This window comes from Gossypium hirsutum, chromosome D11 (assembly GCF_007990345.1).
Source record: "Gossypium hirsutum isolate 1008001.06 chromosome D11, Gossypium_hirsutum_v2.1, whole genome shotgun sequence".
NCBI classification, from domain to species: Eukaryota; Viridiplantae; Streptophyta; class Magnoliopsida; order Malvales; family Malvaceae; genus Gossypium; species Gossypium hirsutum.
In genome coordinates, this window is record NC_053447.1 from 62,646,253 (window position 1) to 62,663,957 (window position 17,705).

Consider the following 17,705-nt stretch of genomic DNA (forward strand, 5'->3'; position numbering starts at 1 on the left):
TGTTTAGATTCGAGAAGATCGTACCCTAACTTACTGGGTTTCGATTTTCACAATAGATCTAAATATACGAATCTTTTTAAACTTAAGTTTTTAAACAATCTCGGGAATTTTTAAAAGAGGAATCGTGTCCTAACTTACTGGTCGTAATCCTTTTTTTTTATCCAAGATAGTTAAATATCTTTTAAGCATTTTTCATTCAAATATCGTGAATTCGAGACATTGTGTCCTAACTTACTGGATATGATTCTCTTTCTCGAATAACGTGAAATATGCCACTTTTTCCAAAATTTTCAACTTTTTAATACAAGGATCGTATTTTTTTTAAAATTTCTTTAAAGTTTTCAGCTTTTCGACATTAAGACATTAAGTAATCAACTAAGGTACCAATTTTGGGCGTATCGAGGGTGCTAATCCTTCCTCGTGCGTAATCGACTCCCGAACCCGTTTTTTTGAATTTCGTAGACCAAACCTGTTGTTTTAATAAAATCAAACCGTTTACTAAAAACAACCACTTTTCAAGGTGATCCAATCACACCTCATAAAAAAGGATTGGTGGCGACTCCCGTTTCATTTTTCAAAACCCAAGTCAACCCCGTTTTTCATCAAAAAAATGGTGCCAACAATCATGATGATGATTTGTCATGCATGAGCAAACCTCATAACCCTTCATAGTAATGATGAAAGAAAGTTGCATGTTTCCACTAGGCATATATTTAATATAACATTTCCATAAGTGAAAAAACTCAGCACACCCCAAAATTAATGGAAAGGAATAGAACAAAACTTAGTTACCATTGAGTCGAGCTTGATGTCCTTTAAGCAAGAATAATGAAATTCAACACGGCTCTAGGGTTAGTGAGAACGTTTTGACTTCCGGACACTAAAAAGTCAAGAGACCAAAAATGAAGAAGTGAACTGAACTGAGTTCCAAGAAGATATTTAACTAAAGCTTGTCTTTATTCATACCTTCCACATGCTGGCTTTTATGATACACATCTTTGGGTTCATCACTGATGAGAGACTTGGGCACCTGAAAGCTACAAATAAACTGATTGCTATACCACATTTAGTAACATAAGATGGTTCATTTTCAACATCCAACTAAACTGTTAAAGCAGTGGTAACTACGCATATCATAAAACCAAAAACAATGCATTCCAAATGGTCAAAATGTAGTTCCATAAATAGTGGAACACAAAACACGAAACTATAAAAACGTTTTTACTCCCCCTTTTAATGATGCCCACCAATTTACAGCCAACATTTTTCCTTCCAGACAATCCCAACTGATTGCTTAACTGCTTAATACATAGGAACAAGATCCTAGTAGTATAAACACTACAAATACGAAGACAGTACCAAGCTATCTGTTAGAAAACTACATTCTTCTAAAATACCAGCTGCTGCTACTAAATCATGTCTAATCATTAAAAATAAACAGAAAATTTTATAGAAATAATATAGCAACTACCGTAGCTTGGAACGTTTGGGAATAGAACTACTCGGAGGAGCTCGAGATTTCCCAAAAGCCTTCATTTTTCTTCTCCTCCTATCCTCTTCACTGTCCGATTCGTTCCCTTTCTCCCTGTCTGCATTGCTTGCTTCCCTCTCCAGCTCCTCCCATGTCTTTCCTTTCTCTTCTTCGGAGTCTTCCTCAGATTCTTCCTCCTCTTCATCCTCAGACTCAACCAGAGACTCACTATCGGAATCATCATCCTCTGACTCAGATTCAGGCTCCACATCAGATGGCTCATAACCCTGATCTGATTCCTCTGACTGCTCAGAATCTGAATCACTAGCTTCCAAGTTCAAAAATTCCCAGCCCCCATTCTCTATGAAGCTCTGTGGATCATCAGTGATTGTCTTCAGAATCTGCCGCCAGTTCAGATTCAGCCTGCTCTCGTAATACTTGATGTCTGTTGTATCAAGCCATTCCTTGATGCCATCAAGTGAGGTTGAAGGGATGGAATCAATCCTTAGTACATCTTTCTTGAAGTCCTTGAACACAATGGTCATGTCAAAATTTTTCTGCCCAAGGCCAACCCTCTCCAGGTTCACGATCTCAATCTCGCTTAAGGTGACCACAAGGAAAGGAGTCTCTACCAACTCAACTAAACAGCTTGACGTTGGCACAATAAAAGCGGATGCTTTGTAGGGGACCCCATGGAAGCCAAGTTCTCTAAGCGGTTGATCAAACTCAAGGTCAAGACCATTGAACTGAGGCTGCCCCCATAGATCATTTACCCGGTTCACAAAACTCTGAAAATCCATGTTGATCTTATTCTTCCTATCCCTCTCCCTTTGCTCTTCTTCAATCTCATCAGGGTCATAAGCAGACCTCTTTCCCCTCCCAATGTCTGGACTACATCCATAACCTCAACATAAAATTGGACGTCCTTGGTTTTTTTGTTCCCCACCATTATATGGTTGTGCAGATGAAAGTGAACAAGAGTGATCATCTCTTTCTCTGCAGGCTGGAAGAATGCATGCTTTATGTTTCCATACATGATGTCAACGCGCTCATCTGCTCTAGTGGTAGAATACCGAAAACCATTAACATGAGCTTCCAGTGTTCCTGGAATCTTTCTCCCACGACCACCAAAAACAGGGCGTATCCAAAGGTCAGACAACCGTATAGGCTTGAACCTGTTCCCTGCAAGTTGAAGTTTTTCCTGAGTAACCAAGGTTGCCCTCTCAGCTTTCTCAGATTCCCTGGCCACGACTTGCCGACGAAGAGTTTTAATCTGCTGTACCACTTCACTTATGTGCCTTGGATCCTTGGAGCGGAATGAGACTTCTTTCAGATATATTGCTCCTTGATTCTTTGAAGAGTTCAAATCATGAGGACTGAAAGGAGTCCCTGGAACATTAAATATAATCCGGATAAAGCAATTTCTGTTGGTATCCTGCTGGCTGGAAACCGTCCTTATAGTAGCCACATGGAAAGGCACCATACTGCCATAAATTGGCAAGAGCACAGCCTCATTCTTTTGGTCAATTTGAATCATAAAATCTCTAGGAGGGGGCAGGTCGTTCACATTCTTATAGGCAATCAAATCAGTTGAAGACTTGGCAACTGAACGGTTGTCTCCATTCCCAGGACCACCAGCAAGCCGCCTAGCTGTTTCTTCATTCTTTTGACGAGCAAGTTCTGCTTGGTGCTGCCTCCTTAACTCCTCCTTTGAGATCTCATGATTATCTGACCTAAGCACCGTCTTAGACATGAAGGGCTCGAAGCGATTAGCTTCAGTCTTCACAGACTTTTCTTCTTCTTCCTCATCCTCATTGAATGAGTAAGCTACATCCTTAACAGCCTTGGAACATTTGCCAGTCACCACTTCCGTATTTTGTTCACCAACAATAACTGTATCAGCAAGTAAGAGAGAAAAAACACTGCTCTTTGGTTTCTTACTCTCACACTGCAAGTTCTGAAAACCGACTGACACATTGAAAACCATCCCTGCTTTGACCAGACGGTCATTCTTCCCATTGAGATTAAGGCCTGACTCACGAAACTCAAGACCGATTCCTGTACCAGCAGATTTTGTTAGATTGGGAATCCAGTCAGGAGCCTCCTTCTCAACAATTGAAAGTGCAGCTTGATACGCAGCACTACATTTTCTCCCAGGCTTCAACATACCAATTGCGGCTTCATGGGCCTTAAGAAGAACCCCATATGCCTTGCTCTGAAGTGGAGTGGCATCAATCAAGAAAGTCCTAGCAATATTTGAGCAATAACTGTTATAGCGAGCTCCAACCGCACATAAGATAACACTAGCAGAATCATAGTACAGGTTCTCTTCATTGCTTGCAGCACTAGGTCTGAGATCAAACTCACCCCCACTTTGAAATATGGGAGGGTAACAAATATCAACATTCTCTGGCTTAAGCTTTACTTTGGCAAGCTGTGGATTCACTATGGCTTTCTCCGTTTCATCCATCAAGGTGGCATGAGTAATTTTCTTCTCCTCATCAATTACACTCTCAAGCCTTGGAACCACAATATTGTTCATCACATTGTAACTTAAATAAGCAGCTTTCTTGACATTCATAACCTCCTCTTTGTCCTTCACAGCAAACAGGTCAGATAACCCATTGGTTACATCAGCAAGCTGAAAACCAGCACTTTTTAGTTGTTCAGCCCATGTCTCTAAAAGCTTTCCTTCAGGAGCCTCTCGAGCTATGTAACCAAAATTAGGAGCATCATTTTCATTTCCCTTGTATTGTACCCTGATGGACCGAAATATAGAGTCCATCGACGCAATCCCATCATCACTCTTTGCCTTCACATGCATCACAACATCAGCGCCCACAGCCTCCTTGGCGGATTTCTTCACAACTTCAAGAAGAGAAACTTTCTTCTGGCTACACAAGAAATGAATCTGCTTCTTTGTGAAGACAATTATAGTCTCAGGAAACTCATAACCCAGCAACCAAACGTTCAAAGCCGATGATTTCAGATATCGCAGATCTTCTGAAGTTGGTGGTGTAGCTACTGCAAAGACATCAAAAGAGCCCCAGAGCTCGGGTTTGTGTTCATTCCAGTGTGAATACAAAGCCTTCAGACGTTTGCTGAAATTGTCCAGATTAATAGAGTAAACACTTCCTGTTCCAGGAGCTGTCCCATTAGGAGCCTGGCCATTTGCACCTCGATGATCAGCCATTTAGGAGCTATTCTGCATAGAAGTAGGATCAATTAATGACCAATATATAAAGAATGTCAATGAATAAAATTTAAAAAGATGGGAATTTTCTAATTAATACTTCAACAGTAATTTCAGAAAACCTTGAACTGAGAATTAGGTTAGCTTTTTAGGAACCTTAAAACACTTGAGAAACAACAAAAGTCAAAGAAACAAATACAAAACAACATGTCACTGTCCTCATATAAGCGCCCAACAAACTCAAATTGAAACCCAGGAACTTTAAGTTCGAATAAGTTCAAATTTTACATGTTAATACTAGAAAACATATAATAACCTAGTATTACATCTCGAAAACACCAGTGGAACCTGTCCAACACTTCAATTTTTCATCAAATAAAACTCAAATTCAAAGGCAAATTAGGGTTTCAAATGATACCAAATACTTAAAAGATGCTAAAAACATAAGGAAAACAATAAGAAAACTCACATTCCCAACTCTGCCGAGAATCTCCTATAAATTTCAGCCTAAAACCCCCTGGTTTTGAAGTCGAATCACGCTTATTGCGTCTGCGACGGCTGCACACTTACTTTGAGGACGCGAAACTAGGGTTAGGGTTTCGAATAGAGAAGCAATAATAAACAGAGCCCAAAATTAAAGGCTCAGATAACAAATTATTTAGCGAAAGAGAAGAGCAACTAATCTGGGCATCGAAGAAATGAGAGGATATTTGGGGATTTTTTCTTCGATTTTTTTAAAAAATCGAAGATTTAAGAAAAAAATTGAAAATTTTCTTAAGAACGGGAAATGCAAAAGGAAAAAAATAAATGGCGGGGAAAGGAAATGAAGAGAGAGCAGCGGTGTTTATATATTTTAGATTTTAGAATAAAGAGACGCCTAGAGATAGGCTTTATATATGTCGACCGACTAACATATACGGCCTGAGGTTTGGGATATTTACGACAGATGCCATCATTATATTGTGACGAAGTTACTGAATTGCCCTTGATGACGTGAGATTCTTTTTGTTGTTTGACGAAAATGGACAATTGACCGCCCCAGTTATTTTGATTAAAATCCAAAAATTTTATTTAATTTACTCGAATTTAATTTAATTTTATGGTAAAGAGTTAAAATAATTTAAATATAAAATAATTAAAATCTTAAAATGATTTAATTATGAATTTATTTGAACATGTAACCAAAATAATCCAAATTTTAAATGATTTTAAATATTTAATTATATAATAATTTGATACCAAAAGATTAACAGTTAAAACTAAAATTATTTAAATATTTTTAATTTAAAATATTCGAATTTAAAATAATACGAAAATTAACCTCATCTGATCTATTTTCATAGGGGTAATATTAGAAACAATATTTTTAATGGGTTTTGGGACTGCTGGGGTTAAACTGGAATTTAACATTTTAAGAAGTAAGGTCCAATACGCGGGAGTTAATAACGTGAGGGAAAACCATCCAAGCCAAACGGCGTCGTTTGCGATTGGATTTATTAACGTCGTCGTTTTTGTCTCAGCTGTTTTACTTATGAGAGGAAGTGGGCGGGAAATAGATTCTCAACCCTCAAATGTGGCGGGAAGGAGACTTACTGTATTAATATTTATATATGTATTAATGTATTAATTCTTTTTAAAAACGGTACTATTTTTGTCGATTGAATATTAACTTAGTTAGTATTAATATCATCATCAGTGTAAGAGAATATAGGTTTAAGTACATTAAAACGTGTTATTCTCTTATTTAAAAGTTAAGGAGGGTTATAGTAATTTTAAACATTGTATAAGAAAAAACAAAGATTATGAATCGTAATACTATACTGATATAAAAGAAAGTAACATAATACCATTTTTTTTTTTGAAGATAGATAACTCGATATTGATGAAAACTAAAAACTTAAATGCAAATCTTTTATTATTTATTGGTGATTTTAGGCAATTTACCGATAAAAGCCCTTTTTTTCAAAAATTACCGAAATTGGCCCGGTATTTTATTATTTACCGGAATGGGTCATTTTTCCCGAAATCGCGTCCACGTCAGCGCGATGTCAGGGTACGCTTCAGGAAATCGCGTCCACGTCAGCGCGAGATGCTAACGTGGAAGGAAATCGCGCTCTCAAGGACGCGATTTCCTTCCACGTCAACATCTCGCGTTGACGTGGACACGATTTCGGCCAGCATGTGAACAGTATCCAACGGTCAAAAAAATAAAATACCGGGCTCATTTCGATAAATTTTAAAAATATAGAGCTTTTTTGGTATTTTGAAAAAATAAATTTTGAATCTTTTTGTACTTGTATTTATTTTTTTAATCAATTAACTCTTCAATATTACATCAATAGCAACAAGTACAAAAAAGATTCAAAATTGTACCAACAAGATTTGAACCAAGGTAGTAAGAGAAAAGAGCAAGCATCTTAACCAACTAAGCTAAACTAATTAATTGACATATTATAGAAATACTGTTATTATCTTAATTATATTACTTACGTTCTAACGATTTATCGGACCTATTCCATACACGTGTCAAATCAAAAAAAATAATACAACAATTCTGTAAAAAAAATCTGGTGTTTACTTCAAATAAATAAGAAAAATAATGATTTGATGTTTCAAAATTCAATTTTAAATCGAAAAAATCAAAATTTAGGGGCAAAAAATGATCTTTTTTGACAAAAACTGCTGCAAACTGCCTTCGGGGGTTTGTCAGCGCGTAGATCTCGAAAAGTTATTCGAAATCAAAAAAAATCGTCTCAATCGGACAACCGAGCCAAAAGTTATGGCCTTTCAAAGTTTTCCAAGCTAAAAAACATAAACTGTTCATCCACGTTAGCAAATCGCGTCCTCGTAGGCGCAATTTGTGTCCACGTAAGCAAAGCGCGCTGACGTGGACGCGATGTTCTGACATGTCCCCTGACATCGCGCTGACGTAGACGCGATTTCGAGAAAAATGGCTCATTCCATTAAATAATAAAATATCGGGCCCATATCGGTAAATTTTAAAAAAATAAGGCTTTTTTTGATAATTTGTCCGGTGATTTCATCGATTACATGATAACTTTATTTTATTTTTTTGACAAAAATGATAACATATTTAATTAATCGTTTGGGGTTATTCTAAAATAGGTTTCAAAATCTCTAGTTAACAGGAAAAAAATTAAATACATTGTATATTTATTTTGCAATTTACATGAATAAGAGATTAAAATTGAGGTAGAAATTTGATCCTAAGTCCAATTAGTGGTGAAGTTAGATTTTTTTTTGTTAGAATTAAATTGTATAATTTTACGATAGTAAAAATGTAATTTTATTATTTTAATAATTAATATTTTTATAATTTTTAAAGAATTAAATTATTTTTTATCATTTTGGGAGGGAGGTAAAGTGTAATTTTATCATTAGTAATTTAAAATTTTATAAATTATAAAAAACTTAAATTGAAATTTTACTATTTTAAAGGGACCATAAGCACTTAATCTCTACTAAGTTCTGCCATTGAGTACAATGAGTGGTGGAGTAAGAAAATTTTTGAGGCGTTAAAATTAAATTGTATAGTTTTGTGATAATAAAAATGTAATTTCATTATTAAAATTTTAAAAGGTTAAATCAAATTTTTTTATCATTTTGGGAGAGGGCAAAGTATAATTTTATTATTAATAATCTAAATTTTAATAAATTATAAAATGCCTAAATTAAAATTTTAACATTTTAAGGGAATCATGAGCTTAAGTTCTGCCATTGAGTCCAATGGTAATATTTAGCTTCCATGATTAAGGGTAAGTTTGGATGGGCGGTATGTTTACCTGCGGTTAGTGTAAAACAGCGGTAGCGGTGAGCTTAGATACTATAGTGATATTGTAGCGTGAGACAAAAAGTAAGCTAAATGCACCGTACCGCACCCAATCGCTTATCTAAACCCACCCTAAAAATACAAATGACTAGCTTAAAATAATAATAAAAATGTCTACTTTAAAGTTTAAAGAACCCATAGTTTTTCAACTAGTGATTGCCATGTTCATTAATCATAAACCTTTAACTAATGACCAAATAGAGCTAGCACTAGACCTAATAAAACTATTTGACATTGAAGAACTACCATTAGATTTTCATCAACCAACTAAATTGTAGTGTTCAGTCCATGAAATATGCAAAGGAGTAATGTAATGGCACTAAATTTTTGAGGTGTTCAAGGGATAAAAGGTGGCAAGTGTCCACTGGTCTAGAAGAGTTGTTTGCAAATGAATTTATTGTACCTAAATTTGATCATGAGTCGAGTCATTTGTCTAAGTTCAAAAATCTATTTGAAAGTAGGAGGGGTAGGCAAAAGTATGGGCCCGATAAATGGGTTTGGACAAAAAAAATAATGCTCATTTTCTAACGAGTTGAGCCTCAGATAGGATTTTTGTTTGGGCCCGAATCAACCTATACTTTCCTTTCTTGTTGTTGTTTTGTTGTCATTTCGTTATTATATTGTTACTATTTTACTATTATTGTTTGAATATTGTATATCTCTTGTTTTATTGTTAAATTTGATACTATTTTATAGGCATATTAGAACAATGAAAATGTGCAAGTGTATACAATCGTAACAAGTAATAAAGTGACAAGTAAATGTTGAGTTATCATACCCACAGGGACTGTGCAAAGAAAATATTTATGAAATGAAAACCGAACACTTTGGTGATTAAAAATATTTTGATTTTGAGGAAGTAATTAAAAACTAAAATTTAACTAAGTAAAATAAAAATAAAAGTTCCAATGCACGATTTCAAAAGATGGTTTTAATCAAGATGTATGATTGCAGGGAGGTATGGTGATATCCATGTGAAAGAAGAAAGAAAATGTAGAAATTTAAGGTTAAAGAAAGTGAAAGATAGAGAATGGGAAATAATGAAGGTAATTGTGTTATGTGATGGGAAAACGTTGAGTATCTACACATAAACCATGCAAATAAGGCACTTTTATAGAATTTTATGGAAAGCGAGTAAATTAAATAAAATTCAAAATTGTCAAAAGATTGAAGGTTTAATTGTCAAAAGAATCAAGTAAGGAATAACCCATGACTTCACTTTAGGAATTGAATGGCCAAATCTTTAAGGTTAAGAGGAGAATTTATTAATTCATTTTATGAATGGGGTGATACAATTTGATATAATTTATTAGTTTTTTATCCATAATGAAGCGTTGGATTCTCGCCCAAAGCAGACTTCAGTTCGTCAGAATTCAAGTATGTGTGTTTACCTTAATACTGATGGTGTTGTTCACTCTATGTCTAGTTTCTCTACTATAGGTGGAGTGATACGCGATGGCAAAGGGAAATGGATCTTAGGTAACAATCGTTTTTTGGGGAAATGTTCAGTAGCGGTTGCTAAGCTGTGGGGTATACTAGATGGTCTTGTAACACCCCTAACCCGTATCCGTCGCCAGATTAGGGCTGCGAGGCATTACCAAAACATAGCACAATTGAATACAAATAAATACAAAATCATAATTCACAAAGTGATTTAAGGAAATACATATTCATCACTTATTTAAATATCTTGCATATAAACAATAAGCCATATTCTATACTTGTTGAATACAAAATAATACAAATTTTAACCCTACAAATAACATTATGATCATGCATATGTATATAAACCTTAGTCATCACTACGCAAATGTGCAAAATATCCTAAACTCATTTAATATTACAAGCACAAATATAAATCACATTATATCAAATTTGCATCTCTGTACTTAAAAAAAATATATGTCTATATCGATTTAGCATATCTTGTAAACATATATATGTATATACTCATAAGTAATTGTCTATACATATAACATTTACAAAAGTTTTCATTTCATCACTTTATAAAAATGCATACTTTCATATAAAATTCTTCATTAGCATTCACAACCAAATTATTCAACTCTAAAACAATGCACACTTCCACCTATTAACATGATATATAATTATTAAGCTCATATCTAGTTCGAATAAACCATACTCACAACATTCAATTCATTGACCTTACATATTCCTTATAATGCCAAACCAAAACCAAAATGTGTGTAACTTATCATTCAAACCAAAGCTTATTAAAACAAACACATTCGCATGGCTTTAATACATATTTACTCTCAAAAGAAACAATTTCAACCTAGTCTATACATGCCATAGTCTCAAAGAAAATTTCAACTTAAAATACCGTAATTATCCGATAGTGTGATAAGCTATACTGACGATCCCGAGCTCATAACCACCTCAAAATCTATAAGACAAATTAAATAGACGCAAACACATACAGTAAGCATTTAAGAGCTTAGTAAGTCAATAGCATAGATAAAATTTAACTAATAAAATAAAAGAGTAATTAACTTATTTATAAAGATAATATACATATCTTGGATATACTTTTAAATTTCCATATACCTTTCTACTAATCTAAACATACCTTAATTCATTCATATATAAATATATATAAGCCAATTTATATCCCTAATTAAACTTGATAACTTATAATATTACAAACACTTATGATATTTCATTTCGAATAGACAACTTACCTTATTTCCATTCATTCATTAATTAACTAATACACACCTGCATGCAGATAAAATTCATTCACATGTCAAACTGCATCTAATATTTTATCGACGAGAACTTTCTAAACACATATTTTGAACAAATTCACCGGCACATAGCCTGCTAGGCTTGAAGCCTGATTCAGAACACCGTCATTAAGCCTGCTAGGCACAAAACCTGAGAATTTCAGAAACAAAGATAATCCTTCTTAAAAATCTTTATAAATACACAAGTCTTACTCAATATCTGTATATTCATAACATTGAATTATATACGATTTTTCATAGTAAACATACATCCAAACCACCTAAATATAACTCAAGAACATTAAATTCAGTTCAAAGGATTTTATAATCTCTATATTCGAACCTCTCTATGAATATAAGAAACATACATTAATTTCCAACTCAATAACTTGATTATATGCATACATATATGTTCAAATCTCCCTATAATTATAAAACTCATACATTAATTCCCAACTCAAAAACTTGATTATATGTATACATATTTATATTCGAACCTCATGCCTTTAAACATGTGTAATCCATAAAATAAATTTTAACTCAAGAACTTATATTATACTTCCTAATTAAACATTTATAACTCATAACCTTAAATTCAACCTAAAGAAATTTAACCTTACATTCGAATTATATGTCTATGTATATTTGGCTAAGATTCATATAACTTCAATCATTAACATCAACCTATATCTAAATTAAATTCCTATATTTGGCTATCATATAGGAAAATTACAAGGTTTCATTCAATTTACACACTTTAAGTTCTAACTAATCATATATATGATAAATATATGTATATATATTTAGTTTAGAAAACATTTACTTGCTAATTGACTTACCTCGGATATCGACGGACACGTTCGACTACTCAACTATCTTCGTTTTCCCCCGATCCAATTCCGTTTTCTTCGTTTCTTGATCTAAACATATTCAAATTTAGCCTTTTTATTCATCAAATCATTCAATTAAAGCCAAAAAGTACATAAATGGATAAATTACCATTTTGCCCCTAACATTTTACACTTTTTGCAATTTAGTCCTTTTTGCACAAAACACAAAATTCACAAAATTTAATTACACCATACTAGGGCCGAATATTCCTAGTGTTCATACAAGCCCACACATTTCATTTATTTCACATTTTAGTCCTTCAAAATTTTATTTTTACAATTTAGCCCAAATTACTCAATTTCACCAAAAATTCAAAGACAAAACATGTTAATCTTTCACATATCTTTCATTTTTCATCATCAACTATCACAAAGCTCAAGCATTCATCAATGGCACATTTCAAAATCATCAACAATTCACAAAATTAAGACATGGGTTTTGAAGTATTCAAAGCAACGATCTCAAAAACGTAAAAATTATCAAAAACCGAGCTAAAACAAACCTTAAATCAAGCTTGAATCTATGCTTGTTTTTTTCTCTTCTTTCTTTTCTCTAGTTTCGGCTAAACATGGATGATAACAATTGAATTTTTACTTTGTTTTTACTTAACATATATTAGTATTTTATTTATTTACCTTATTAACCTTTATTAAATAATTTATATTTCATATAACATAAGGATAAAGTTGTCCATAGCCACCCACTATCATTTAAATGGCCTAATTGTCATTTGAGACCCCCATATTTAAAAGACAACAACAATTGAGTGCTTTTAGATTTGACCCCTAAATTTTTATTTTACGCGATTAAGTCATTTTATCAAATTGAGCACTCAAACGATCAAATTTTCGTACAAAATTTTCACACATAGAGATTCACATACTGCAAATACCAAAAATAATTTTAAATTATTTTTTTGACTCGGGTTTGTGGTTCCAAAATCACTTTGTTCGATTAGGGTCAAAATCGGGCTGTTACAGTCTTCTTCTCCTTCAGAAACAAGGTTATGACGAGGTCACTGTCTAGTCAGATAATCTTGAAAATGTCATTTATATATGTGAAAGCAAGCTTGGTGGTCCAAAAAACTCTCTAATAAGGAGAATTCAACAAATGCTAGGCTTTGAAGATAAGTGGTCATTGATTTATGTTCGTAGAGAGACCAATCGAGCAGCTGAAGCTTTGGCAAAAATGGGTTTATTGAGTGGTGAAACTTTGCACATGTTTGAGGATCCCCTTTTGGAGATTAAAGAGGTCTCGAAGGATGACAACACTTTTGATTATTTGTCTATGATCTACTCTATGTAATTCATTGTTTAATTTACTAAAAAAAAAATAACAAACACCCATCGTCCACGGTGAAGGATAAGTTCCATCAACACAACAAAAGCTTCAACTTCAACATTAATAGAAAATTTGACATTAATAAAAGGAGTTCCCTTTTAGAAAAACACAAACTAAAAAATTCCTATTGATGACCTAATTAAATAGAAAGGTTGATATTAATAAAAGGAGTTCTCTTTTAGGAAAACACAAACTAAAAGTTCGAACCTAATTAAATAGAAAGGATAAATAAATAAATAAAATGATACAATAAATACTAAAGATTCCTTTTAAACCTTAAAATTGCTATTTTAACGAGTTTTTATTTATCAATAAAAATTAAATGCTTCTTAACAAAGTTGACATTTTACATTGAATTGACCCCTTCACCGATGACTGGTTTTGTTACAATTCAAGCACAACATATCTAGCGTGATTGTAAACAACTATTGCGATAAGGAAATCAATCCCAAATGGTCCAAAATGGTAGGTAGGCAAAATCAGTAAAAGAACTGAGCATCTACCAAATTAGAGAGGACGAGAACAAAAACATCATTCACTTGCAAAACAATACTACATGCATAAGAAGACTAAGGGTGAGTTTGGATGGACGGTGCATTTACCTACGGTTAGTGTAAAAACAGCGGTGGCGGTGAGATTAGATACTGTAGCGTGAGACAAAAAGTAAGCTAAACACACCGCACCGCACCCAATCGCCTATCCAAACCCACCCTAAATAACATGCTATAAGAGTAGCTAAAAATTTCTAAAAGTGAAAATTTACTAAGCAATGAAAAACAAATAAAACTCAATACAATATGGGTCCAAACTAGAGGTGCTCATGGGTTGGGCGGCCCGGCCCGACGGCCTGCTCAAAATTTGGGTGGGTTCGGGTAAAAATATAGACCCGAAATATGGACTCAAGTAAAAAATAGGGCCCGTTTAGAAAACGGCCCGGCCCGGATCTAATTAACATATATTTTTTATTTTTAAATTTTATTATTACATTTACATTTCCCAATTCCCCTCCCCATTTCCCATTTCCCATTTCCCGACCCCGTGTATCTGTAAATCCCTAACCCCTTCCCTCCGCCCTTTTTTTCCCCCAAATCGAAAACCCACCTCCATCGATCCACCATTCCACCTCCGGTGTCCGGTCCTCCACGACTCCACCTCCGCTCTAGCCTTCAACGTCTTCTACCTTTGAATTTCAAAGGTAAGTTTGCTGTTAACCCTATTTCCTGTTAACGGTTTTCTAATTTTTCAACGTCATCTCACCTTTTTGCTTTTTGATTTTGATTGTGATTTTGATTTTTTCTGTTAACGGTTTTCTGATTTTGATTTTGAGACACTGAATCTTGGAGGGATTTTGGTTGTGTTTACACTTTACATATTGTTCTATTTTTTTTTAGTTCTTTTGCGGATTAATGTGATTTTCTTTTCTTGAATGATGATTGTTCTTTTGTTGCAAATTTGTTCTTTTATTAAAACCGAAAAAGGAAGAAAATCAATAGAATTGGATTTAAGGTTTATGGAATCTGAAAAAACTGAAAAAGCAGGTTGTTCTCGAATCATCTGTGGCACTTGCTCTTAGCCTCGATAAGTTCACGGGACAAAGCCGAGAATAATGAGTAGGATCTTTAAGGGAATTATTAAGGAAATTAGTAATTGATTAAAAGTTAGTAATTAAAGGGAATGAACTAAATTGTGAAGCAACTAGATTTGAAGGATTAAATGGGAGATTAATCAAGGTCCTTAAAATTTAATAAAACCTTCACTGGTATATAATTAGTGGACAAGTATGATCTTGCCAATCATTTCCCACTAACTAATTCAAGGATATATGATCTTGCCCATCGTATGTATATGTATTGTACTTTGATGAATTATAATGTTCGAATATATAGGTATATACTTATATAGGCCTTTGCATTTAGTTAAAGTATGAATGGTATATAAGTATATATATAAATGTTATTGAATTTAGTTGAAGTATAAAGGTTATATATATATATACAAGGTTCGAATTCACACATGTATATATATGTATAAATTATTGGTTTAATCAAAGGTACGTATATATATGTGTGCATAAGGTTCGAATAAATACATAGGTATATACATGTATAAACCTTTGGATTGGATTTATAATATGTATATTATACTTGTTTAAGTAGTTTCGAATAAGCATGCAAATATATATATGTATATGCTTTTGTATCGAATTAAGATATGTCATTATATAAGTATATGAGGTTCGATTATATATATACATGTATAAGATCTAGTTTTGAAATTTAGTAATGAATTGATATATGTATATGTTAGTTTCGAATATGTATATATGTATTAGTTTCGAATATGTATATATGTACATGTATAATTTCTTGTAATGAAATCAGGTATGAAATTATAATACAGTTTGATTTTGTCAAGTATGAGAAAAAACACCAGTTTCTCTTGACCTTGACTTCCAAGTTGAATATAATAAATGCTCCAATAACAGATTCAGACCCACACAACATTTATTTGTGTTTATGTTTTATAGAGCAAGTAATTTGTAGGGTTGAAAATTGATTTATGTTTTATAGAGCATGTAATTTGCAGGGTTGAGATCACAAACTTAGTTTCTTCATTTAATCTTTTTTTTTTTTTTGTGTTTGCTTTGTTTTATTGCAGAAACAAGCTATTTAGTGAGGCAGAAAAAACAGCAGGCCCAGACAGGTTGCTATCACTATCTCACACCCTTTTCCTTCAAAACAATCAACCTTAGCGACTTTTCATTTGAATTTTGTGTGTTTTTTTAGTATTACTTAAATACATGTGACAAGTTTGATAGGCTAGCATAGTTAAATAACTAGTTTATTATCTCGTGCAATATATGAGTTCAGTATTATACTATTATATAATATGTATTTATTTTTATATGAAAATGGTCGAATATCATTTTATCCCTCTATTATGCTTACAAGTTACAACTAAACTTTAATCTTTATATCCTTTTACCAAAATGATTAAATTTTAGTTTCTATACTTTATTTTTTAACATAAATTGGTGCTTATATTTTTATAATGTTATTAACTAAATAATTAATATTGTTAATTTTTTTATTAAAACATTAATTTTTAATGTAATATACTGTTTTAATATACTGTTATAAAATTTGTAATATTTTGTTTTAATATACTGTTATAAATATATTGTTTTAATATAATGTTTTAATATACTGTTTTAATATATTGTTATAAATACTACACCTTAATTTTTGATATAATATACTGTTTTAATATACTATTATAAAATTTGTAATATACTGTTATAACTTATAAATACTACACCTTAATTATTATTGTAATATACTGTTTTAATATACTGTTATAAAATTTGTAATATAATGTTATAAATATAATATTTTAAAAACGGGCCGGGTCGGGCCCGAGTTTTGTATTTTTCTCGGGCCAGGCTTGGACAAAATTTTAGGCCCATATTTTGGGCTGGGTCAGGCTCGGGCCTAGAAAGTAGGCTGAAGTTTTTTGGGCCTGGCCCGGTCCATGAGCACCTCTAGTCCAAGCTGACTTGTGAAATAATTTATTATTTTGAAATATTCTTTAAAAAAAAAAGATTAAGAAACCAACAAAGAGTCACCCACTCTTTAAGAAAAATTATTGGTGATCGGTAGAGTTTAAAAAATGAAAAGCACTAACATCTATCCATCACAGGTTGTGGAGTTTTAGCAATGATAAGCACATGGAGTGACTGAGAAAAAAAAAAGGAGAAAGTTGATGTGAGGGAGAAAAAGACAGCGGTAATCAACTCGAAAGTTAGTATCGTCATTGAGCAAAAGTAAATGGTTTGAAAAAGAAAAAAAAAACTTTAAAGTTAATTCGAAGAATTTATTTCTCAAATGATATAGGACATATTTTATAATTTATAATACATTTTATTTATAATGACGTATGGATTTTGTCAATTATTTATCTATTGTGTTTTATATTAATTTGATTCAGTGTTATAATTGATTGAATATATATTGTATGAATAAAATTCCTGTATTATTATCAGCTAAACTTCAAAAAAAAAATGAATGTAACTGATATTATTTTATTTGTTACAGTGACATCACAAAATCTCATCTGATTCGCTTCCACTGATAATCACATCCCACCTGCACACATCACGTGCTTCCATTCTTTCCTTCTTTGTATTCAAAAATTTTCAATCCCCAGACCTAC

General features: G+C 32.8%; 1 protein-coding gene and 2 long non-coding RNA genes across 3 annotated transcripts; 1 reads left to right on the forward strand and 2 right to left on the reverse strand.

Annotated features, from left to right (window-relative positions):
- Positions 1–1,136: 1,136 nt before the first annotated feature.
- LOC107927240 (FACT complex subunit SPT16) lies at positions 1,137–5,513 on the reverse strand. Its single transcript, XM_016858262.2, is given in 3 exon segments — positions 1,137–2,348; positions 2,351–4,676; positions 5,134–5,513. Coding segments are annotated over 2 exon segments (3,195 nt in total). The 5' UTR covers positions 4,665–4,676; positions 5,134–5,513; the 3' UTR covers positions 1,137–1,467.
- Positions 5,514–10,694: 5,181 nt separating this feature from the next.
- LOC121223380 (uncharacterized) lies at positions 10,695–12,736 on the reverse strand. Its single transcript, XR_005920720.1, has 3 exons — positions 12,655–12,736; positions 12,101–12,181; positions 10,695–11,412 (listed from the first exon to the last, which is right to left on the reverse strand). It is a non-coding gene; the product is annotated as an uncharacterized lncRNA (long non-coding RNA).
- Positions 12,737–14,475: 1,739 nt separating this feature from the next.
- Positions 14,476–17,462, forward strand: LOC107927229 (uncharacterized). Its single transcript, XR_005920721.1, has 3 exons — positions 14,476–14,688; positions 16,152–16,196; positions 17,193–17,462. It is a non-coding gene; the product is annotated as an uncharacterized lncRNA (long non-coding RNA).
- The last annotated feature ends 243 nt before the right edge of the window (positions 17,463–17,705 follow it).